General features: G+C 44.5%; 1 protein-coding gene across 1 annotated transcript in view; it reads left to right on the top strand.

Annotated features, from left to right (window-relative positions):
- Positions 1–1,210: 1,210 nt before the first annotated feature.
- KLHL13 (kelch like family member 13) overlaps positions 1,211–26,422 on the top strand; it is a 179,052-nt gene continuing 153,840 nt past the window's right edge. Inside the window, exons 1-2 of the mRNA XM_044682841.1 lie at positions 1,211–1,308; positions 22,735–22,876. Coding sequence (XP_044538776.1) covers positions 1,211–1,308; positions 22,735–22,876 — 240 coding nt within the window. The remainder of the gene's footprint in view (positions 1,309–22,734; positions 22,877–26,422) is intronic.

Consider the following 26,422-nt stretch of genomic DNA (forward strand, 5'->3'; position numbering starts at 1 on the left):
GGGCTGCAGTGATTCGTGAGCTAGCGTGGGGGGTCATTCCGATGGGAAGGGGCGTGGGAGGGAAAGGGTCATTGCTAGGGAATTGGGCAGGGTCCTTGGCTAGTAGGGCACTAGGAGCAGAGCCCCGGGCTGCTGCTGCTGCTGCTGCTGCTGCTGCAGGAGGTAGACAGGCAGGTGGGGAGGGGGGAAGGGAGGGGGGAAGAGAGTAAGAGGGGAGGGAGGAAGGGAGGGAGGGAGGTCCGCGGGACTGCCCCAGATGTTGTCAAATGCCGGCGTTGGGGCTCATCCTGCTTGAGGATCAGCCTAGGGAAGGGAGAGCCCAGCCTGGCCGGAGCAGCTGTCACACTGGCGTGCCATCCGGGCTCAGGCAGCCGTCTGGGGGGGTGAGCTGCCTGGACTTGGCCTTGGTCGCACAATGGCTGTGAAGGACGGGCGCTGGGGCGCTGGGCGCTCTCCTTAATGGCATAGCCAGGCGGGGTGCTCGTTCAGAGCTCACATACCAGGCGCCCGCTCAGGCAGCTGCTGCTGCTGCGTTTAGTAGCCCAGCCCACCCCAGCTCAGCCCAGCTCAGCCCAGCTCAGCTGCCCTAGCAGCGGCCCAAGGCTATGCTGAGCTTACTAGCCCACTTGTATTGTTGCAGCTCCAAGGAAGACTGTTCAGAGGATGACAAGTGTATTCTGAGTAGGTAGGTGTGTGGCTTCCTTTCCGCCTAGAGTCCCAGCTCTGTCCTGCTTTTTCCTGCCTCTATTGGTCCAGAAATCAGGTTAAGAGGTGTGGAGCAGAGGCTAGCCCGAGCCCTCCTGCCAAGGCACCACCGCCGTGGCATTGCCAGCTTTGCCTAGTGCGGAGCCGAGCCCGGGCAGGCGTCGGAAGCCCCCCAGAAGGCATATCTCTGCCTACTGCAGTCAGTGTCTCCCTAGTGAGGCGGCATTACTGTGGAGGTAGGAGGGAGCCTCATCCCAGTCCTGGAGGGGACAGGCGATGCCTTGCAGCCCTCCCTTCCAGGTTGGGAGCCACGGTTCGAGGGCACTGGCAGCATCTCTGGCTGGTTCGGAGTCCTAGCAGCAGTGGTAGAGGCGGCGGCGGCGGCGGCAGCAGCAGCAGCGGCAGCCTCCAGGAGGGCTCTGCTGTGGCAGGGGGAATGGAAGTCCTAGTTGGTGGTGTGTTATGGAAACGCTGTTTACTGTTATTGTAGTATCGTGGTGACAACATGCCTTTGAAATGGAAAACGAGCTCTCCTGCTATCTGGAAATTCCCAGTTCCTGTGCTTAAAACCTCCAGGTCTTCGCCACTTTCACCGGCATACATGTAAGTGAGAGCAAACAGGGGCTTAAGGTGGGATTTCTTTCCGGAGCCAGACTCCCTGGTGGCCCCAAATGCCACGTTCTCTCTCGGGTGACCTCCGGTGGGCAGGGCCACCTTCTCTCTTCGGGGGCTCGCTTTGGAAACTTGTGCTTCGAAGGGATGTGAGGCTTTTTCATAATCGCCAAATGCGAAGGCGTAGGAAGGAGAAATGATTCCGGATTGAGTTAAACCGGAGCATTTCTCATCGATTGGCCTTCTGAAGGTCCAAGACCCCAGCCGGCACTCGCCGATGTTATTATTCTGGTGGCTCATTTTCCAGATGCCGCCTGGCTTGGCCAGTTTTAAAAATCTCTGGCAAATGGATGTGTGGGTTAGGAGAAAGTGAGCTTTCCACTCACTACTGTGTAGTATTGCTCTAGCGTGGTGACTGCATTTCCACAGCTCTGCTATGGTTCATCTTTCCAAGTCTTATCAATTTGGAAGGTCGAGTCATTTCTGCTTGCTCTGTATTCCCAGTTGTGTGATCGGGCCGTGTCTCTGTACCTTCGGGAGGAATGTTGGCTTTCCTGGACATAAACTCGTGCCTGGGTGTCGGGGGCCAGCCTGCCGGAGTCTTCTTTTCGAAATTAAAACATTTGTTTGGTGTGTTTCATTCACAAAGCCGTGCCTTCCAAAAGGAAAGCCAGGAAGTGTGATCAGCTGCTGTTCTTTTCCCACCCCGTCCACGAGCCCTTTTTCGTTTTTCGGCTGGGGGGGCGGGGTGGGGGGGCGAGGGCTTGCCTTTTTCACCTTTCCCTTCCTTCAGTACAAAGCAGGCTTTTGAAGCCAAGCTCTGTCGTATGTGTGGATGCCGAGCCCACTGACTAGTCAAGGAAGGGTAGCGGCTCGAGGAGTTGGGGCTTTTGTTTGTCAGGCTCATTTTGCTGCTTCCCCACTTAGTTCTTCTCTTCTCTGGGGTGTGGATGCCCAGTGACATCTTGATTGTGAGAGATGCTTTGAAGCCCCTCAGCAGCTGCCGCCGCCACTGCCACCACCGCTCAGCTTGGCCTTTTCAGCTGTGCAGGTGCCCCCTTGGGGTCTCGGAAGCTGGGAATTGGTGTAACTTGGCAGGCTCGCTAGCCCCAGCTTCTCTCAGCTTTTCCTCAGCAGATTATTATTCATATTTGCTCTCAGAGGTAGTTCGAGTTATTTCATTTAAGCATATGGGAAGATGATTTTGCTTTCTCCCTAAGATGATGAGCCTTGTTGATAGAAAAAGAAGCCCCGTAGTTAATGGAATGTGGTGGGAAAGAGGAAGGGGACAGGTTGGGGAGGGGCTTGAAAAGCCCTCGATGGTGTGTGTGTGTGTGTGTGTGTGTGTGTGTGTGTGTGTGTGTGTGTGTGTGTGCGCGTGCCTGCCTGCCTGCCTGTCTGTCTGTCAGTGTCCAGGGAGCCCCTGAACTAGTCAGCCGTAGCTGGTGCAAAGTGACCAGGGCAGGCCAAAGACAAACTTTTTTTTGGGGGGCGGCAGACTTAACAAAAGGCGATTGGGATTTCAGCTGTTGAGAGAAGGTCGTGATTTCTGATTCCCATGGCACTACCCCCAAAATGAAATTGGCAGCTTCTTTTTTTTTTTAACAACACTTGCCGGTTTTGAGAAAACAGCAGTTCAAAACCATCCTGTTGTGCTTTTAGTATTACTTCCCCAGTTGGGGAGAGCTGAATTCAGCTTCTTTCTCTGAATTCCCTGGTTTGCTTAAGCCTCAGCCTCTTTGACCTGGGGATAGAAGGGAATCAGCTTAGACTGCAGAGCCTAGAGAAACAGTCCAGCTCCTGTGTGCCGGTTGCCACACACGGGGGGAGCACATCTGTAGAAGATCAAATGTAATTGCATGTCTCCTGTTACCCAAGAACCCTTGGCCATGGCAGTGGACTCTCTTAGTCAGTTGGCACATCTGTCTCCTTTGCACAGAAACATACAGAAGGCTTTTATATTTACAGACGCAGTATGGAAAGCCCAGAGCTCACCTTGGGAGTTTGTCATCCTGGTTTTTTCAGCAAGGGCTTTAGCTTTTGTCATAACTACTCAATGATCAAAGTTCATTGAGACGCTGGGATGGGAGGGGGGCCCTTCTTACTTAGCAATTGTGTGCCCACAGTTACTTTGGAAGCCAGTGATCTAGTCAGAAAAAATGACCTGGTCGTCAGTGTTTCCTTTCTCAAGCAAGGTACATACAGTCTATCGTGTCACAGTGCCCAAAGTCTTCTGGGATTCTGTTGGAGCGCCCTCCCCTGCCTGGGCGACAAGGAGAGGGGAAGCTGCCTGTCCTTTGAAGCTTTAGAGTTGTGATTTTTGTGGTGAAATTGCAAAGATGCCACTTTGGACACAGGAAAAATGCATTGACAGGTTGTGAACTAATATGTTTCAAATGCATGCAGCAGTCACATGCAAATATCTGTCTCTAGAAAGTTAGATATGTTTATATTCTTCCGCAAAACACTACAAAGGAAAAACAAAATCCATCATTGCTCTCTACCTGTTTCCCCCCTCTACTCAAGCATAGTTCCTTAATTGGGGATGGGGGACTGTTTGGCATCATCACTGTTTCTAGAACTCTTGCTCAAGGTACATCTTGCATGTTTCCTAAGGTTGTGTTTTGGAAATGTCAGCATTGGGGCTTCTTGTATTCATTAAAAGTCAGTTGCAGTGATAGAATAACTACTGAAGCCTGGAAACAGAATGGAAAGCCTATTCAGCAACTGCCTGCCTGGAGCCCAGTGTGAGTGCTGCTCCTTTCCATTGGGCCCAGTACTCTGGTAGCTCCAGTAGTTCTGCCTTGGCAGCAAAAACGCCAGTGGCAAGTGCTTTGCTGAGGGCCAAGGCTCCATCAAAATGGAGGCAGACCTGGGCCTTCCTGCTTTAGAGTCTCTGCTTTCTGCTGACTTTATAGGTCTGAGATTTAGAATAAGTTCTCCACCCCTTTAAGGAGCCCAGCTGTTGGCCTTGCTCATTGACAACATGTACCTGCTCATATGACATATGACAACATGTAACTTGCTCATCTTGGGTCAAGGAAGACATCAACAAAACGTTGGGGTGGTGGATGAGAGACAGAGTTGACTGCATGAAATTCTGGGGAAATGAGGTGAGGGAGCTCTGGGTGGCCACATCCCAAAAGGCTATGTTTGACTCTTGTTAGCCATAGGCCTCTTTTCACTTCTGTGCCCCATGCCTAGCCATGTCATGCAAGGCAATCCACTTGAAAAGGAGGGGTCGACAGAAACACACTATTTTAGTGACTGTGCATTTGTCACAGGTATTGCACATTGGTAGATTATTGGTATCCAGTTTTACCCTCTGGAGCTGTCTAATGCTTTGTGTAAACACATCCCAAAGGGAGGGGCTTTGCTCCCCAGACAGGAACAGGTGGATTCCCCAGGTCAATCAAGAGAGATTCATTCAGGAAATTAAAGGTGTTTACACCTTCATTGCACCTCAAGTGGCTTCTTCCTGGTATCTTGGCAGCTTCCATGGAACACTGGGCTAATGATGGCTAATACTAGCTTTCATGGGAAATTGAGGATACAAGATGAAAACAATGATTTGTATGCACTCATCAAGGTTCTAACTTTTGGAGGTAGAGGCTAGAGAAGAAGGGATGGTGAATGAAATGAGATATGCAAAGCTTTTGGCAAACATTAAAGAAATGATAGGAATAATAATAATAATAATAATAATAATAATAATAATAATAATAATAGCCACTTTTCCTGAGCCTGAAACAATGTCCTGGAAATAATGAAATGGAAGATTGAAGCAAGAAGATAGACATTCTCCCAGTGTAACTTTTCTGGAACAATGATTATGAAAGCAGTTTCTGTTGGTGACCACGGGTTTAATGAATGTCATTAAAGAAGACATTGTCTTCTTTGATCCCCAGTATTCAGTTGATCTCTTTTTGGAAAGATTTGTTGCATTAGCACTTCCAAATGTAAGCATGGATTTTGTCCCAAGACCTAGTTACCCCATGGATGAATATTGAGAAAGTTGCTGTGATTGAGTTGGTAGAGCTCAGTGCTTCTCTTTGCCTGGCACGGAATGCCAAGGAGAACTCTGCTGTTTACAGAAAGTTCCTTGTTTCTTGGGTGGGCAATAGGGAAAAAAGAAACTAAAAAGGAGATTTTTTTTAAAATGGCTTCCTGTGTTTTTGCTTTCTGATTTTTATAATCTTAGAAGTCTTCTTCTTTGTATCACTCTGTCTACTAACATATTTAGTAGAAAGCATTTCACAATGATAGCAAATTAGTGAGGGCAAATACTACTTGAAAATGTGGAATTCTGCATAGAGAAGTATCAGGGGAGTAAAGACAAAACAAAACTCTGCACTTTAAGCTATGGGGATTTTCCCAGTATTGCTCTGTATCTGGAAGCTTGGAGCAGACTTATTTTTGTTGCCTTTAACTATGTTCATGTACACCAGTAAGAACGTGTGTATGTATTGTGGGAAAAGAACTTCCTAATTTAAGAAATTGAGCACAGGTTTGCAGTCGTTTTTGGCGTAGCTTTTGGTGAATTTCTGTGGTAAGACCTAGAAGGGGCTTGAGGTTGTCTAGAGCAACATTTCTAAGCCAAAACCAGCCTGTAGATGTTCAAATAGCAAAGTTCTGCCCTGTGGGTTGCTTCATCCCAGACAGCAGCTGACCCTTCCTCCTTTCTTCTTACTCCTCCTAATAACCTCAGGAAACCAGAGCTGGGAGGAAGAGTCATTTTTAAGTTTGAAGAGGCTAAAGATCCAAGTTTTATGGACCAGTGAAAATTCCTTAGAGATCATCATTTGGGAAATGCTGATCTAATTCAATCTCTGCAGCATCCCCTTGCCCCCCCAAACCTTTCCTTATTTTATCCCTGATTCCTGGTCATTTAGCCCCCAAGCTGTTCACTCTGTTTTGAGATACCTGTAATAGCCAGAAAGGTTTTTCTCCTTTTGAGCATAAAGATGTAAATCTGAAATATACACTCATCACCCTCCACCACAAACTTCATTTCAGCTTATCCATCTTCTATGTATTTTATAAAACTGACAATGATTTTGAGATCCCACTAAGTCTTTCATTCTTGAGGCTAAATATTCCCAGTTAGCTTGAACCTATCTTGTGGCTTGGACTCTGTCAGTGTTGGGATAAATACCTATTTGTCAGGGTCCCTCCTACAACATGATAGCTGAAAGTGAACATGTACTCCAGATGTTATCTGACCAGAAGACAGTACCTGGAGACTAGAATCTCTCATCTGGAATCCCATAGCACACCAGTAATTTTTCTAGCAGTCATCGTTGGTTCATGTGAAGCTTGTGGTCCCCTTAAACCCTTTGCTCTTTTTCAGATAAACTGCTTTCTAGTTATAGCTTCCAGTCCTTGTGCCATTGTTTGAATACAAATGGCAGAATTAAAATTTGAAAACTCTACATACATGCTTAGGACCTGGAGATTTTAAAAAATTAATCTTTGAATAATAATAATGCTAGATAATCAAATCTTGGATTGAGTGGTTCCTTTCAGAGGGATCACTGTTCTCATCCTCATGACCCTTTGTTAGGTTAGCTATCTTCCAATCTGGAGAATGCCTTAGTTAAAGGAGATTCTTTTCATTTATTTTCGCTAAAGCAAATGGAAACATGGAGAAACTGGGCCTTCCATGGAGCACTCCTCTGCCTAGTGGTAGAATTGTAGATAGGACCTAGGTTTCCTGACAATAGAAATTGCTTGATACCGTCTCTCTCCAAGTGGGTGATGTTCATGCCATTTGCAATCTTTCAAGACTGAAACCTGGCAAATGGAGTAAGAGTTATATTCTCAAACAATCCAATTTGAAGGTTCTTGAAAAGCTCTTAGCACTGAAGCCCTGGAACATAATGGAACAGAAAATAACACCAGCTGCATGTCCATGAGTGTTCAGGCTTCTTGGTGCTGGCATTTGTGAAACAGAAAACGGAATGTTTGTGAGACCTTCAAATTAAAAAAAAAAAAGCAATCCTCTTTTCTTTGGATTATTTGGTTTCTTACTTGAATGTGGCTTCTAGTTACTTCAAAGGGAAACTTGCCTCAGGACGAAGAAGAGCCCTGGGATTTCACAGTATGCATCCTATCCTGGAGTTTCATGGTCACCGAAGATTCAGGGATCCTGACATGAATTTAGAATCTTCTTGTTATTCAGTCATTTGAGGCACGTCTGACTCTTTGTGACTCCATTTAGGGTTTTCTTGGCAAAGATACTGGAGTAGTTTGCCATGTCCTTCTCCAGTTCATTTCACAGATGAGGAAACTGAGGCAAATAGGATTCAGTGACTTGCTCAGGGTCGCATAGCTAGTAAGTATCTTAAACCAGATTTAAACTCAGGAAGATGAATCTCCCTGACTCTAGGCCCTGCACTCCATCCATCATGCCACCTAGCTGCCCCTAAGAGAGTCAGATCCAGGAAGAAATCTGCTTTGACTTGCTTTTCCCAAGCTAATTAGACAGAGACACTAAAGGTAGACAGTTTGTGAGTTTATTGGAGCTCCTTTATGACATTTTGGGCAAATTTGTTGTGTTTTTCTGGAGGTCATGATAGGATGCTTTAGTAGTGGAGCCTTTCAAATGTCAGGTGCCTGACAGTGATGAATTATGCTCTCCTGGAGTTGACTCCCAATTGCCCAGGCTGCTCCTGATCCAGCTTGCATGACCCCTCACCCTATCGCACCTGAGGCAAGTGGGACTTGGCTTCAGAGAGGAGTATTCAAGGTAATTGGTGCAAGCTCTTCTTCCTTTTTCCTTCTGTTTGGTCTTACTTCCAAGGAATGTTAAAGACCACAAATATTTGAAGGTTTGTCAGGTGGAAGAAGGTTTAGACTTTAGATACATTGACTCAGAGAGGCAGAACTAGAAGACTGAGAAGCAAGTTGTTTCACTTGAAATAAAGAAGTTCTTCCTACTAGGCATAGCTCTTCCACAGTAGAAGGGCTGCTTCAGAAAGTGAAGTGGTAGCTTTCCCCTTCTTAAGAGTCACATGAGCATAGGCTGGCTGAGAGTTCATCAGGCATGTAGTATGGGGTAAGCCTGCCCAGGTATGTGTTGGGCTAGCTAGATGCACTCCGAGGCCGCTTCCTGACTGGGCTTCTTCTGTCCAATTATGGGCTCCAACCATATACACTTGCTGTTGTAGTCCCTGGACTTTAAGGTGCTTTCCACATCCCCTCTTTTCCAGTTAAATGCATTCCTTCAAGATCATCCCATCTCCACCTTGGAGTCTTCCAAATATTGGTTCTCATAATTTTTGGAAGCCCAATGTAATGTTCAACATGCTAAATAGAAGCACACAGAGAGATTATTGGTATTTGATTGTACATTGTCTGAAGGCCCCGTCCCCACCTACATGGCCCTACTGTTAACTCAGAGAAAAGATTGTGATAACAAAATTAAACCTACCCTGCCCATTTTTAGATTTAATCACCAAAGGTATAAACACCCATTTAATTCTCAAGTGAGGAAGTCTGTAACCCACCTGTGCAAGAGTGGGTGATGAATCAGAATTGACTGACTGCCCTCTGGGCAGTCCTAAGCAAAATGTTTGTTGTGATTGGACATGTAAACTAAGAGGAAGGCACAGGAAGTGATGATAAAGAAGCGCTTTTAAAAGGGAGTGACAACTTCCTATAATCTACTTCTTGTTTCTTGGACCTGGAGGAGCTCTGGCTGGAGCCTTGAACTTGATGAGACTGTTCTTAAATCTGTCCCTTATAACTACATAGGGTGAGTGTAAAGACTGACCCTTCCTGGATTTCTCTGAAGGAACTCTCCTTTAAAGAGAGGCTTCGCCACTGAAGCTTTTGCTTCATCCACCTCAGGCCCTGGGCCCAAGGCTGAGCCTTCTCTTGGTGAGGACTAATTAGCCCTGCCTGGGTTGAGCCAGGGGCTGGAGCAAATTATTTAGTTAGGTTAATTATCTTACCTTATCCTCTTTCTGATTTTCTTACTTTTTCTCTCTTCTCATTTGTAAATAAACTACCATAAAAGTCATTTTGACTTGAGGTTTTTTTCATTAGGAATTGATATTTATTCAATTCCTTGGCGACCACCACTTTTTAACATTTAGTCAACCAAACCCTACTTTTTCACCCTTAAAAGGTGAAGGTGCTTAAAGCAATTAATTACTATGAAAATGAAGCAGAAAAGTGTCTAGTTAAGTATTCTTATTCTGTTTCCTCCAATTTGGCAGTGTTGATAATGGAATTAGGAGCATTGCAAAATTATCATGGCAGAAAAATGGGTCTGAGCTAAATGGATGAAATGAGAGGTATGATTAGAGAGAGGCATTAGGTTTTCAAGTGTGGATGATGGTGTTACAAATGATAGAAAATCATACCATTGAAGCTAAATTTGCTAGTGTCCTTGCAGCAGTCAGAGATTGCTGGAGTGCATTATATATAGCACATGAGTACATGGCTCTCACCTTCGAGGAACCAAGAATTTGGTGCCAGCACAACTGATAGGAGCTCTAGGAAAGATAGAATTGCCTAGAGTTTTTAAATTCAGGGAAAATAGCTTTTACTTACTGGTCTGAAGTAACAGCATCCATGAGGATGACCATATTTGGCTACCAGTTTAGTGTTCTAAGACTTCAAAATGTACAGTAGACCAAAACAAGAGGCATGCCCATTTGCAGAGGGAGAGAAAAGTTCCCTGTGATAGACTTAGGAGAATACAAACAACTCTGTAGGGCAGGTAGGGCAGCTCTTCTTATCTAAGAGAGCTGAGGCTCAGAGGGTTCAAATGACTTGCCCAAGGTCGTATTGGAGGGCTTCTATTCTTACATATACCTGAACAGAAATTCACTCAATGGCATTCCCAACACGTGGCTAACCAACCTTCCCTGGAAGACCTCTAGCAATGGGAAACCCACCCCCTCCTGAGGCAGCCAGCCCTCTTAGGTAGTGCTCGTTGCTAGTAAGGTTTTCTTTACATGAAGCTCAAATTTGACTCTTTGCAGTTTGTCCTCTTCATTCTTCATTCTGCCTTCAGAGGCCAAACAGAATCGATTGAGTCCCTCTTCCCTATGACAGCCCTTCCTTCACAGGCTTGAAGTCAGATCGCATGGTCTTTCTGAGTCTTCTTTTCCAGGCTAAGTACCTCTAGTCAGTCTTGGTGCGACATAATCTTGAGCCTTTTCCTACTCCTGATCACAGCTCTATGAAGGCATCCCAACTTGGCCAATTCAACAAATAGCCATTAAAAACCTGCTATGTGCCTGATACCATGTTCAGAGCTAGGAAGGCAAAGACACAAAAGCAGCCGTCCCTGTCCGCAGGGTGCTTATGTTCTACTAGGAGGAAATGTCAGGTGCAAAGAGAAGTGAATAAAAGTTAGACACAGTTACACAGAGCATTTTCAAGAGTGATTGGGAGTGGGGGCAGAGGGCAGCCTCATACAGGATTTGGTACCTGACCTAGGTAGCACAGTAGGTAGAGTACTGGACTTGAAGTCAGGAAGGCCTGAATTCAAATCCAGTCCCAGACACTTAACTGGCTATGTGACCCTGAGCAAATCACTTAAACTCCATCTGTCTTCAGTTTCCTTCTGTGTATTATGGCAAGAAATGATATATGGCTGGTGAAAGATGAAATGATTGAAGAAACAAACATTAGAGCTCTGGAGCATATGGATTTATTAAGCAATGTATACCAACTGCATAACAAATTGGGACCAGGCTTCCTCTGCTTGGCTCTGGACCCCTAATACGGGGGAAACAGATTTTTACCCATTAAAACTGATTAATCAAGTAAGACCAATTAATTAAAAGAAAACAATTAACCGAGATACAAAATTAGGTGATCTGATTTCTAATTAGAGGAAAGATTATAGACTGACTTTCTAAGTTGGAAGGAAGAGAATGAATGGGTACAATTCTAAAATCAAAATTGATTTTTGAAATCAGAAAAAGAGATGTCCCACCCCCCTCAGTGTCTGTATTCAATCAAAGGAACATAGAAACAATAACTGATTGACCAGTGTGGGGCCAGTTTTCAGATAAGACATATGGGTTGCTTGAGATGTATAATAGTGAGAAAACTCCTTGCATTAATTTTCAGATTTGCTTGAGTTTCTGGTCACCATAACCCAGGTCCTGAGTTTTGAGGGTCTCTAAGCAACAAGAAGAGGTGGTCTGGCTCACCAGTCATGCAGGGCTAGGTTCAAACAATGCAATAATGTTTTCTCACAATTCCTATAATTGAATAAAGTTTTCTCACAAGACAAAAATTGGATTAGACTCATAATTGAATAGAAAGGGAACTGAGCTAGCTCCACAATTGAGTCATAAGATGGAGTCAGTGTGGGTCACTCAATTCCCACAATTAATCACTTGCTGTTTTAATTATCTCAGTTAGCACCTACCTCTCAGGGCTGTTATGAGAATAAAATAATATTTGCAAAGCACTTGGCAAACCCTAAAGAGCTATATACATGTGAGCTACTGTTACTATTATCATAAGAGTCAAAGAGGAAGAGGGAATGTATTTTAGACATGAGAGCCTACCTAATACTTATTCATTCACTTGTGGGAAAGGCATGTTGATGGGAAATAGCAATATCATAGCCAGCAAGCCATTTGGGTGGAATGGAGTGATCCAATGGATTGAGTGGAATAAGCTTGGAAAGGTAGGTGAGACCCATCTTGCAGAAGACTTCTCAGCAAGGGGAGTTTGTATGCTATTCTATAGGTGATGGGAAACCACTGAAAACCTCGGAATTGAAGAAGGGGTGTGGAAAGAGCTTTGTTTTAGGACTAGTCCTTGGGAACCAAATAAGAAGATAACAGCACTGAATCCATTGTCCTTTTTTCTTTACAAATAAACAGTCTCGAGATGGTGTCCATGTGTCAGATATTAGAATAACATGAAGTACTTTCGTTGTCCACTAAGCCTGAATCATTGTGATTGAGTCATTAGGTTTAAATATCATCTCTTCTTTTTTATGCATGTGTGTGTGTATATACTTCTATTTATTAGCACACGTTGGACTTTAGTTCTCTGAGAAGCATTGTAGCAACGCGGAAAAAGAGTTGGCCTTGTAGCCAGGAAGACCCTGGTTCAAATCCTGCCTCTATCGCATATGGTCTTGGACTGGTTATACGGCTCTGGGACTGAAGGAGATGGGAGGGCAGAGTGGGGGGAATTTTCTCAGATGACAATTCCTCTATAACTTAGGGACATAGTCTTTGAGAATTGGGGAGAATGGCACTAAAAATTCCATGATTCTCTGGCTAATCTGATATACCAGACACATATACAGAAGTTAATGAAATACTGTTTCAAGGGGTAGAGGAAATGGTTATGAAACATGGTTTTCTGTAATAAAATCTCACTTAGAGGTTACATTATGACTTCTAAGAATAGTTGGTCGAACCTGGAAGATACTCTGGCCCTGAGACAGTAATAATAGTAAACTAATAATAAAATATAGTGATGCAATTTAATGGTTTATCACTTATAATTTTAGTTCTACTTATATGATTTTGAATTGTATGATGAAAATGAGTTGATAGTTTAAAGACTAAAAAAATGCATTTTTACTTGCCATTTATTTCACTTGATATATAAGATAGTTTGAGTAAAGGAGTGAGACCTGAATCTTTTTCTCTGTTAGGCCACTAATCTCTGCAAAGTACACAGCAGACCTCTAATGGGCATCAACTTTTCTTATTGGAAAATACACAGTCACTTGTTGGTGTAGCCACCTTTTGTCAATGAATAAAGCTTTAGTTTTCTTTAGGGTGAAAGGCCCTCAGAGGAGATTGGCTAGGTGGGATGGATCTAATTTGTGGAGGGCTGTGAAATCTATGTGGAACTGTTTTAATTTCACATATTAAACTGGAATATGGAATCAGGGTGAGGGAATTGTGGGTAAGAAGTCAGAAAGGTATGCCAGACTCAGGCTGTGAGGGGATCAAACAGATGAGTTTATATTTTATTCTAAAAGCAAAAGAGTCAGTGAAGTTTCTTAAGTTTGGGATCGACATAGACCTGTGCTCTATGGATATCACCTTGGCTGAAGCATGGAGGATAGGTTGACTAGGGGATGACTTAAGGGTAGGGAGGCCAATTGGACGGCTATTGAAACACTCAAAGTGAGAGTTGGTGAGGGCTTTAACTAAGAGGGGTAGTTGTATGATTGAAGAGAAGGGGACACATGTGAGATATGTTGAAGAGTTCGAATGGGAAACGAGACAAGACTGGAAAATTAATTGAATGTGGGAAGGTGAGGGAGAGGGAAGAATTGAGATTGATTCTGAGGTTGTGCATATGGGTGACTGGGAGATGATGTTGACCTGAACAGAAATAGGGAAGTCAGAAAAAAGAGTTGGTAGACTTAGGAGGAAAGGTGATGATTTCGGTTTTGGCCATGCTAAGTTTGAGTTGTCTATGTGACACCCAGGAGGAGATACCCAGCAGGCATTTGGTGATATAGACATACAGGGCTGAAGCTCAGGAGAGAAATGAAGGTTGGGTATGCTGTTTCATCTAGACATGTTTTTTTTGTATGTGTGAGATTTTGAGTGTCAGAGAGAAAACAGAGCGGGGGGGGGGGAGGCGGGGAGGGAGAGACAGACAGACAGACAGAAACAAGGGCACAGTTTCTTAGTTGTGTGAATGGAAAGAAGTTTATCAGCTTAACTTTTTACTTACTTTGACTCTCTTGAATAAGAAATACTTGGTTATCTTGGGTTTCAAGTGTATTTCTTGGGGTAAATGAAAGCCCTTGACAAGTCCTGCCGTCCTATTCAAAGCTACATGGAAAAAATAGCAGGTCTCTTTCTCCATTTCTTGTACCTTGGGAGCAAAGTCAGCTGCGGCTGCCAGCAGAGTTGTTTTTGTTTGCAGGAGGAGGCCTTGGGTGAAGGAAGAAATCTTTCAGATTTTTTTAAAAAGTGTAGGTAATCCGCCAAAGGACAGAGAGTGAAAAAATAAAGTCTTGATCTTGAACTAACCCTTTCTGTCTTCCTGATGCTTAGGGTTGATTTTGTCTTATATGCCAAGGCATTACTACTGAATTGGCCACATTCCATGAATGACTTTCCCTAAAGAAATATGTTTTCTATTTTGCCAACATGTTGTGTGGCAGGGACAGAGCTGTGTAAGGAGGGTGGAGTTATTGGAACTTTGTCCCAGAATAGGAAATTTAGAAGGTGCTAAAAGCATTTGCATTTCTTTAGCAGGAGAAAATATAACAGTTTAGCATCCAATTAGTAAGAAGAAGCTACTAAGTGCCCTACCCTGTGTTACAAGATTGGGCCTGGTGGTCTTGAGACCACCTTGACAGTCTCCTCTTAAGAGAAGACTATAAATTTATCGAACCTGGAAAAATACCACCAAAGATATATTCAAAGGTTAGTACAACTGTGGCCCCCAAAGTAATATTTTTCCCACCATTGGCTTGTTTTTTTCTGCCTGATAACAAACCGCCCCAAATAAGATTTTGCCTTGACCCCTGATATGCAATTTGGCCATTTACAGGGAGGCCATCCAAAATCAGAGTGAGAATCCCATTCTCAGAAGGACACTCTGGAGCTTACTCTCCCCTCTTCTGCCCGGAGCACCCCACTGCCCACCCCCACCCCTTCTTGCTGAATAGATCTGTGCCTCTGTGATCCTCCAATCTAGCACTGGCCTCAAGTGGGTTCTACTCTAAGTTTGCATATAGTATGCCTGGGTTGTAGGTCTAGTCTCCTTCTCCTCTCTTCCCTTCCCTCTTTTCCCCATTGCCTGCAACAAAGCTTTTCTTTGGATTGATTCCCATTGTTTTACGTTATTCTCGGCACCTGAACTTCTTAAGAGATTGTTTCCCCCAGTATCTCCGCCTGACCCCATGGCTCTCCTTAGACATAAACTACTGGGAATATATGGCACTGTGTGCCCAGTGGTAGAAAGCAAGCGCCACTAAGGGAACCCTCTGTCTTCCTAGGAGGGACTTCCTTATACCAAAGGACTGTCACAAAACATCCCAGCAACCACACCCCAGGTAAGTCTCAACCCCAAACATGGTTTCTGGAGGCTTTGATTATGAACTAGTGGCCTGCCCCCAAGGCATATTGCTTGTCCTTTGTCCTGGCACAGAACTAGCTGTTTAGGGCTCTTAAGTAAATTCTCTTTATAACAAACTCCAAGGAAAGCACTGGGTCTTTCCCTCTAGTGGAGTTGGATTATGATGTGCATGCTGCCGGAGACACTCGATCTTCTCATTTTGGAGTAAGAAAGAAAAGAAACCCGAGCAAGCCATGCCCCTCTGGCCCTTACCACTGGGTCTCTTCCAAGCTCCTAGGTCTTGCTTTTGCTTCCAGCAGTGGCGTGGGGTGTTGGGCGGGGGGGCGCTGGGAAGGGGGAGCTAGGAAAGAGCAACTGAGGTTGGAAATCCAAACTGAGAACTTGTGTGAGGTGGCTTCCCCTCCTCTCTGAACTTTCCTGATGGTGGCTACATGCTGCATAGATAATGGTCAGAGAAAGAGAGCATTTAGTTGTCCAGAATTATTCATTATAGAAAATGTGTGTTGTAACCAGATCAACAGAGCACTGTTACTAAGGGCCCTCTGCTAGGACAAGGAACTAACTATCTTAGGGACAACCCTGGATTGTAATAGTGTTCTTGTAATGAGGAAAAAAAGTGGACCCCTTTGATGAGGATTTTTCCTTTCTCTTTTAAATTGCAAATTCGTTTGGAAAGTCTGAGCAGGCACACAAGACACTAATGCTTCTTTCCAGTGATTTCTGATGAAGAAAAATGTATCTTCCTTTGTCTCCCTCTGTTTCGAGCCAATTACTAAGATTTTTTTGAGAGGGGTAAGAATCCTTCTCAGAGGAAACCTCCCGCCCCCCCCCCTCCTCCCATCCTCCTGGTCAGACTCAAGGCCATCTCTAGCACAGATGTGAATGGGAATGAGTATGGAAACAGCCCCAAGGACAAGGACTGGCTCACTGACTTGCCCTTGGGTGGACAATGTCGCTTACTTGAAAGACCAGCAGGCTCTGACACCCACACAGACTAGAAGGTGCAAAAGGTAGGGCTGCTAGATGCTGAAAAGCTCCGAAGGGAAGAGAAAGCAGAGGCAGAAGAAGCAGGCCCATTGAGCACACTGCCCTGCATGCTTCACTGTGCACAGTAATTGAGATTTCTAAAGATGGCCCTGAGTCATCAGGAATAACTGTGAAGTTAAGGGCAGTATACTGTGCTTAGGAAGGCAGGGAAGCATGCTACATGGCTTTTCCCCCCCATCAAAACTAGTTAGTGCTTTAAGGATCAGATTTCATTTTATCTGGAAAATTCAGTTGTGTGTAGCTCCTCATTGTTAAGTAATCCTGCCTAAATGATACGTTCCTCCAATTAGAGATTGCTTCCTTCTTTGATCATTAAATGTTTCTTAGTTCAAATAGCTTCTTGTCAGTGAAATACATGAATGAATAAAAGACATTTATTGAGCTCTTACTAGGTACTAAGTTCTGTGCCACATGCTGGGGATTCAAGGAAAAGCAAGGGGCTGCTTGCTCCCCAGGAGCTCACATTCTTATAGGGGATGGCAACATAGGAGGTGTCAGCTGCAGGGCAGATGGAAAGGCCCAGTGATCCTTTGGGTAGGTATGGTAGCAAGAGAGATGCAAATACATCTTCTTTAGGGTCATTTTCATTGATAAAACCAGATCCATTTCTGAGCTGAACCATTTGTTGACGCTAAGGACTTGGGCGTCAAAAACTTACTTTTATCAGACTTTGGTTGCTGTAGTTGAGGAGAGAGGATTGAAACACTTGCAGAGCCAGTTGCTTGGTTGCAAGGTTTGTTTCCTGGACAGTGGCTTTGAAGTGGCTTCTGAGCAATGTAACCAATGCCCTTTTGCTCACCAGGAAACTACCACAAAACTCTCCATCTCAGGGTCTTTTCTCTTATAGGTGTGCCACTTATTTGAAGTGTAGTCTAGGATAGCAAGCTCATATTGACTTGGAGTCAACATGATTTCACTCATTCTGAGTGGTGGGCTTATACTAACTCCATCTGGAGCCTCTCCTCTCTCCTAATCAAATGCCTTTTGTTCCCTTTTTGTAACCTGACTCCTCCAGTCCTTTCTCCAAGCCTTCTGACCTGGACTCCCTTGATTCTGTCTGCCAGTCCCCAGACTTTTCTATATTATCATCTACTACTCTCTCCCTCTCTTCCTCCCACTCCCTCTGCTTCATGACTGCTGAAAAAAGAGATACCCAGGCCCGTGAAAAAGACTTGTTCCGGATCCGCCTTCTGCCTTCATCTCATCTGATTCCCTTCTCTAGACTCAGCTTTATTAGTCACCCCCTCTTTCTCAAATGTTTTTCATCTTAACTCCACATATACCACAGAAACTCCCAGGTTTTTCCTAATCCTTAAAAGATGAGTAAGCCCACCTTTCACCTTTCTGCCCTAACCAACAACCACCTTATCTTTCTTTTCCCCTTTAAATGCTAAATTTCTTTTCAAAATTGTCAGCACTTGGTAGTACCACTTTTTCCACACCCACCATCTCATCTCAGCTCCTTGACATCTGACTTCCTCCCCCACAGACAATGACCTCCCAAATGCCAAAACCTTTTGCCTTTTGTCTTAGGCCCCGGCTTCTTTGATCACTGTCCTAAACACGCTTTCCTTATGGGTTCCTCTCACCTCTTATCTTTATAGACACCTTGTTGGCCTTCCTACCTCTTCAGCTATTTCTACCTGTTTTCTCCCCTGCGTTCTCATAATCTTCCTTACCCTCTTGCCATATATGGACATTCTATAGGGCTCTGCCCTTGGCCCTCTTCTCTCCTTCAGTAACTTCGTGATTTATGCCCACCACTCCTTTTTTGGCAGGCAATTCGCAAATTGACTTTGCAGCCTTGATCATTCTTGTGAGTTCTAGACTTAATTATTCAGTTGCCTCCAGGATATCTTTACATGGATGTTCACAAGGCATGTGGCTTCCAAAGTCAAGATCATTGGCTTTGCTTCTAACCCTTGTCTTCTTTCTGACTTATTTTCTCCCCAGTGGTTATTCTCTTATGCTTGATACCTTGGCAGCACTTTGGACTCTGCTGTCTTTACCTCACGTTCACTTCATTTCATTTCTGGTTGTTGCCAACTCCTCCTAATTTCTCACATTTGTCTCCTCTTTTCCCTCTCCCAACACTCTTATTCAACATATCCTTATTACTATTTGGTTGGGCTGCTGTGATAGCTCTCCACCCTACTCCAAGTCCTCCTCTCATCCATCATTCTTGTGACTTTCAGAAGCATCTCCCTTACACAGAAGAATATCTGTCCACTTTATTCCTCAACTTAAAAGGCCTCATTGATTTCCCATTGCATGTGCCAAGTTCAGTTCAAACTCCTTTGCCTGGCATTCAAGGCCCTTTACAGCCTAGTCTTGTCTTACTTTTCTAGACCGAACTAAGATCACTCTCCTTTAAGCAATCTGCACTATAGACAGACAAACTGACCAACTCCTCTTCTCTCCCTAAACCCTCTGTGCTTTCCCACCTCTGTTTCTTGTATATCTGGGCTATCCTTCTCCCCTTTGGCCACTGAATTCATGGCTGCCATTGAAGCTCTTAAAGCACTTCCTGTCCCATCAAGCCTTCTGTCATTCACCTTAACCCTCTTCATGAATGGCCTTTCTTTCCCTTTGGACCTCACTGGGCACTTGATGTTCAAGAACTCAAAGGCAGACCCAGCTTGACATACTGGCCATTTCAGTCAGACCCTGTTTGGGGCTTATCTTCCTGCCACACAGTCATCTCCATGAGGCTGAGGATTGCCTTTTCCAAAAACTGAGTATTCTCAATTTTAGTTCAGGGCTTTGTACACTCTCAATGGGTCATTGATGCCGGCTAACTTAGAATGAATGAATCAGAATAAGTAGAAAAGGAGATCCTTTTCTTCATGGGTGGGAGCTGGAATAAGCAGACGTCATAGAGACACACAGTGACACTTCAAGAGATCTCCTGGGGAGCCTAGGAAGAGTCTGGCACCAGAGGTCTGGAACCGAGGGGAAGAGAAGCAAGAAGGAGTGCCTGTGCAAACAGAGGGTCCCAGGCCAGCTCACCCCAAGCCTGACATTCCCCTTCTTCATTCCAAGTGTCCAATCACAAATTCCTGACTTTTTCACCTAACAAATCATCCATTTCCACTACTCTTGCCACTCTTCTTTAATTCGGGTCTTAGGCTGATTTTAAGAGCCTTCTAACTCATCTCCCTGCCTCCTTCCTCTTCCTCTTCCACACTTTGCCAGGCTTCTTTGTCAGGTTAACTCTCCTAATGCACAGGAAGCTGTGGATAGAGTGCCAAGCCTTGGGTTAAGAAGATCTTAGTTCAAATCTGGCCTTAGATACTCCCTAGCTGTGTGACCCTGGGCAAGTCATTTAACCTCCGTTTGCCTCAGTTTCCTCATCTAAAATGGGAATAATAATACTAGCACCTGCCTCCCAGGGTTGTTGTGAGGATCAAATGAGATAATAATTGTAAAGCACTTAGTAGATGCTATATAAATGCTAGCTATTATGGCAGTCTTCTGCTGAAACTCCTTCAGTGGTTCCCCATTGCCACCCAAAATGAAACTCAAATTCTTTAGCTTGACATTTGTCAGCCTTCTAGAATAGCCAGTCTACATGCAAAGTCATTTCTCATTTATCCTCCACACTGGAGCATTTGGTGTTACACAAATACCTCATGTGTTTCCCCACCTCTCTGCTTGTCCACCTAATCCTAAAGCTGGAATACTTTTCCTTTACATTTTGACTTGTAGGAATCCTACCCAGTGCCACTAGCTCAAATCTGGCCCTACTGGTGATTGATCTGAGGCATGTCTGTGTGCTCTAGAAGCAATTGTCAGTGCAAGGGGCAGTGTGTAAATAGAATCATTATTTGGCATTTCTGCCATGAAGAATCATAAAATGCTGCTGAAACTGGCCTTTGGGCAGCAGGGGCAGACTCTTACCATGGCAGATAGAAATAGCATGGCTCCTATTTGCAGCAGGCTAAAAATGGGTCTACCTGTTCTTACTTAGGCTGGTATAAAATGTGGCCTCAGTCATCGCCTAATCCTGCCTCTTTTTGAGACCCAGCACCCCCATCTAGCCACTGAGAATGACCCCCAAGATTCACATTCAAAGGAATAGATACTTTACCCATGGTACAAACAGAAAGTGATTTGGAGGGGACACACTAACACCTGGAGAGGCCTCAAGTGGGAGGCAATGGGAACAGAACCTGGCAGAGGTTCTTCAGGCCCAGTGCGAGATGGGAAAACAGAAAAGACTGTCTGTCCTTGTTGCTTCAGCTTCTCTTTTCACTTTTCCCTCTTGCATTCTGGCTTCTGATTGCATCATGCCACAGAAAGTGCTCTTCTCTGAAAAGTCTTCAGTGAGCTAAGCCTGGTGGTCTTTTCTCAGTCCTTGCCATTCTTGACCTCTCTGTGACACTGGCTTCTCCCAACAGCCCCTTCTCCTAGACAACCCTTTCTCTTTTGGGGTTTTCTTGACATTGCTCTCCTCTGGGGCTCCTTTCATCTGTCTGAACATTTCTTCTCAGTCCCCTCTGAGGCATCATCCTCCCTGCTTCCACCCCCGCTAACCATAGCTCTAGCTCATCGTTCAGTCCCAGGCCCTCTTCATTTTCCCTTTTGTCTGGCAGTTTGCTGTTAAATCAGACCCCATGGTAAGCCAGGGCTGCTTCTTCTCTTGTGAGTCTTGGACCCCTGTGGCAGGCAGGCTGTGGGCCAGCTTGGTGAAGAAGCCAGTGGGCCTCTGCTCAGAATGAAAGAAATGCCTCTTATCATAGAGCATTAGTGAGAACAGCCCAGGTCACAGGCCCTGTAGTCTCCCTCTGGTGCCCTGGAGGGGTTTCTGACCCCCAGGCCTAAAGTAAACTGCTTCCTTTTGCTAAACCCCATAGTGTCTACCTGCCTATGGCCTTGGGTAGATCTCTTGGACCAGTGAGCATCAGAGCAATGAATCAACGGACAGTATTGTTATTCTCATTGGGAAAAATAATCCATACTAGGCTCCTGAACATTTCCAAAGAACTTCATTAATCTTCAGCTCTTGACATTGCCCAGGCCAATTTTATTTGCTAGTTATTTTGTGACCATTATGGGCAGGGCATTTTTTGAGGGGCTCAGTTTCTAGCTCCCCTTCCTGCAACACAGATCACAATCCCCCAATGACTTGAGTAATTTTAGGGAGTTTCTATGGCCAAACAATTTGTTGTTTGAGAGATCTCCGTGCCACTCAGTCTCCCCAAATGTAGCCAGCATAGGTATGCAGGCTCTCCATATGCCTGTAGCCAAAGCCTTTTCTGCTTGGTGTTTGGCTGGAGATTATGATGTTAATGGTGGGGCCCACAGAGAGTCATGATCCCATGTAATAATTAGGGAACATGACAAGTGTCCTCCCAAGGTCCAGAGTGCCATGTGAGGTCCCAGGTGAAGAGTAACTAGCCAGTAGGATCAAGAAAGTTTATACAGAAGAGGTGGCATTGAAGTGGGGCTTGTAAAGCTTGGGCAGGCTTAGGAGAGAGCGAGAGTAGTCCAGGCATGGGGAATTGTGTGAACAAGGAAATAGAGGTAGGAAACTGGGAAAGGGTGACTAATCCAGTTTACTTGCAATGTATATACATTGGAAGAATACACAGAGGGAATAGTAGAAGATAATTCCAGAAAGCATGGGTTGCAGCTAATTGCGGGAGGCCTTGAATGCCAGGCAAAATATCAGGCCCAATTTACTGAATATTGGTGTTTTCCCCCTTGAGAATCACTTAATTTGGTATGTGAACAGCCACACACAGACTCTTGGTACTGCACTAGGTCATTAGTCTTATGTTTATTTCTGTAGCATCTTTTTTCTACAGAGACTCAACTGCTGTTCTGTTGAGAAGCCCACACTTAAGCTAAGTGACAGTGACTCTTTCCAAAGTTCACTAGAATGCCCACATATTGAAAAGAAAGGCACATTAGAAATAAAGGTATATTATACATTGGTAGTCACATTTCCTGTCTTCTGCTTTAAAGGGTTGCCAGGTGAGCCCCAAGTGGGGTGCTGAAGCCTCTGTCAGTTTGACTGGGGTGCCAACAGAACCCCCAAAGCACCCCTGGGAGCAGTCAGCTAGCACTGGGTTAAAGCAGCCAACTGTGTTAGCACTCTGGGATGAACTTAGGCATTCTTCTTAGAGTTCCTCTTTGGCCTCACAGACCCTGGCAAGCTTTGGATGAAGCCATGAATTTCTCTAGTTTCTTCGTGCATTCATAACCAAGAAATGGAAGCTGGAGGCTAGCAGTGACTGTCATGATTTTACTTTGCCATCTTACCCATTATTATGAACTGATGGGCAGATCTAAAGTTATGCTTTTCCCCTTCAATTCTTTTAGATCTCTGGTGGAAGACGAAGACCCTCACATGAAAGTGGCTCTTGTTAACAGCGATATGGGCTTGGCTGCCCACCTGCAGTCATCTAAGACAGGAACTGCACGGTTTTTCACGAGCAATACCCATAGTTCAGTGGTGTTACAGGTAATACAATATCCTCTTCTTTTGCTGTATTTGGGTCACCTTGGAAATGCCAAGCTTGAAAGACGTTTGCAGTGGGCTGCTATATACTCTTAGCAGTACTTCCAGATCCAAGATGGGAAAAGATGCATTACACAGCAGCTTGGGACTATGGGAGCTCCTTTGGGTTATGCTGCTATCAGGGAGTCTGGCCCCTACATGTGTGGGCCTCAGGCCATTTCTTGGGAAGTCCATTCTTTGTGTGATATGTATAGAGGCAGGGAGCCTAAAATGTATTTCAGAAAGGTTTCCATTGAAATGAACTGAATCAAGTTTTGGCCCTCACAAGCTGACTTCAGTCATCTGAAAAATAATTTCTCTGGAGCACCTGTTTCCTCCAAAGTACCTGACCAATGAGCCATTCCTCTTTTATTTGGAATAGCTAATTGAAACTTCCCACACTGTGTTTATGTAAAAGTCTATTTTAGCCCCTTTTATTTTCCAATTAAATCAAGTTCTCGAACAGTGTGAGAGCTCTGACCTTTCTCTTGCAATCAAACACTTCTTTGCTCAATATTTCATAACTGTAGCAAATGAGAAGCAGTAGTAGGCAATAAGGGAATAGGCTCTGTAAGCTGGAATTAGGGATGGGGGGAGGGAGGAACTGGCCATATTCACCCCACTGGATTTCCCTAGATGGATCTCTTGGGATAATTGGAGTCCCTGCCCTCAAATAGCTTATAATCTAATGGGGAGGACAATATACTAAAGGAAGCTGTGAAGGGGGGGACTGGAGAGGGGAGAAAGTATCCAACACGAGGGCTCAATGGAGGGATCTGGAGATGCCTCATAACAGCGTAGCTACTGGGAAAGGGAGACAAGGCTTAAGACTATGCTGAACCCCCTCCTTAAATAGAGGCCCCAGAGATTGTGGCCTGCCCTCTAGTCAGAGGGTTAAATCAGAGGGGCATAATAGGGCCTGAGGACATGTGAGGATCACGCAGGGTCAGTCTTGGATAATAATGAACTTTCCCAATAATGGGTGTCCTGGGGAAGGAAGACACGATGGAGAGATCCAGAGAAGTCCAAAGGTAGGGTAGCTGGTGAGAAATAGGGTAAGACTTAGTTTCCTTAAAGTGGCAAATTGAGGTATGATGCCCAGGACCTCCCTTCTAGGGTTGTCAGAAAGATCAAATGAGATAATGCACGGAAAGCATTTTGCAACTCTTAAAGCCCTTATTGAATGTCAGTTGTCATTGTTGTCGTTGTTGTTGTATAACATGAGCTAACTGCCAGGGAAAGTAGTTATTGGGAAGAGATAGTGCCCAAGAGGGAAGTTTCTGTAGCAGGGTGTCCCTACTATAGTGAAATCAGGCCTTTTTTTTAATCAAGAGATGAAAGACATAAGAGGGTCAAGAGGACTGGGAGCCAACTAGAAGCAGATGCCTTCTTGGTCATTAGGAATGATGGGAAGGCCCAAGGATCCCTTCTGATTCCTGAGCTTTAAAAGCTTTCATGGATGAAATAGACTAGGCAGAGAGAAGTGCATGGAAGAGGCTTATGATGGCACATAGACTTTAAGACCTGGAGCCTTCAATTTGTCCTGAGAGGGCATAACAAACTCCCAACTTCAGAGGGGCTGGGGATGAGGGGATAGGGCCTAGAATGGGAGCCCCCATTGGATCAAGAAGGAAGAATTGATAAGGTAAGTGTACTTCACTAGTTGTGTTTCTTCAAATTTTGTTTTAAGTCATACATTCAGTTTAAATGTGTTTCTGGTGGCGTTACCAAATATTTATATTTAGCTATTTTAATAACATCTACTTTTTAAAGACAAGGCCTAATTGAGTGGCACAGCTTGCTGTTCTCGCTCTGTTTGAGATGCTATTAGAGAAGTCTATCTCTTTGGTCCCAAGGCCACCACTAAGGTCTGTTTCTTCCCTGATGGCACTGTGTCCTAGTTGTTGACACATGACCTAGGAAGAAACTTCTTCCATTGCAAACCCACATTTATGACGCAGCAGATGCAAACATTGCAGTTGAGTTTTAGTTTTCCCTTAAATGATGCTACCTGGACTACTGCCCCCTCATCCTAAGACTTGGCATCTTAATCTCTCCTTCCTTACCTTGGGGATCAGCTCCCTGCTGACCCTTTTTATTCTGTCATTTCCAGGGCTCAGAGTATTTCTGTCAGCAGAGAAAAATAGAATCCCCTTAAAAATTGATGCCCCTCTTGGTTTTGCATTATCATTCTCATCCCCTCTAGGCAGTGGTCCTCTCCATTACCATCCTCCTCTCGGCCCCAGGACTGTTCCCTCTCTACTATCCCAGAGCACCTTTTTGGTGGTCTGTAGTTACCCTCACCAGGCTCTTGCATTCCTGATACTGTTTTACTGGACCTCTTCTGTCTCTTTCTTCATCCTATTACCTTTCCTTGTTTCTATCTTTTATGCTTAGCTTTGAAAAAAATCTATCAGCTACTGAGTTCCCTGTGTTTCTCTCTGCTTTAGTATTTTCACTCAACTACCATTTTTCCTCCCTAGTAGAAGAGTTTCCCTTTGCATCTTGAGAATTGCATTCTTGAAAGTTTACCAGCTCTCCTGGGCTGACTTGAACCACTCATTTCCTGTTGTCTGACAATGATCAGCTCCTTGCCAGGCTCAATAAACACTATTTTGATGTGCTGATGGCCCCCAATGAGAACAGGAGCTATCAGTTTAAGCATTTGGTTGGGAACGGAACAGTCAATCAGGCACAATCTTCTAAATTACTGATCTTTGTTACATGCTGGATGGTTGCCAGAGGGCTTTACAAGTTTAGATGACATTGTGTTTTCAGCTTATACGGTCTCCCTTAGGATAATGAGTTCCATGTGTTTACTATTCAATGGGCAAAGAAATACTTTCCATTTATTTGTCCACAAACTAGATCCTTAGAGTTTGAAAGCCATTGTTATTAGGTCCACTTTTGGTCTGTGTCATTGGAGATGTCGATGTCGAGAAATGTTAAGTGTGTCGAGAAATGTTAATGTCTAGAGGAAAACATCAAAAACTTGTAAACGGCTGGAAAATTGGCCTAATGAAGAAGAGTTATAGAAATGAAATTAACTTAAGCTGGAGAAAAGAAGCCTGAGGAATAGTTTAAGTGGTTATTATAGAAGGCTATCCATTCCTCTTCCCATGGATTCCAGAACAGGAGAAAATGGGCCTCCATGGCCTGCCCAATAGGGTCCAATTAGACAGAGGAGGAATTTTTAAATTATTCAGATGATTTAAAAACTAGAACAGGTTATCAAGAGAGAGGTTTTTTTTAACCCTTACTTTCCATCTTCAAGATCGATACTGTATATTGGTTCCAAGGCAGAAGAATGCTAGGGGCTAGGCAGTGGAGTTAAGTGATTTACCCAGGGTCACACAGCTAAGAAGAGCCTATCTTGGTAGGGGCGGGGTACTTGGCCAACGATCTGCTGAGTAGCAGCGATCTCTAGTAAGTAAGGAATCTTAGATTTTTTTTTTCATAGCCAGTCCGAGGTTCCCTTCTTCCTCTGCCTGGTCTACATCTTCTCTTTCC

This window comes from Gracilinanus agilis, chromosome X (assembly GCF_016433145.1).
Source record: "Gracilinanus agilis isolate LMUSP501 chromosome X, AgileGrace, whole genome shotgun sequence".
NCBI lineage: Eukaryota > Metazoa > Chordata > Mammalia > Didelphimorphia > Didelphidae > Gracilinanus > Gracilinanus agilis.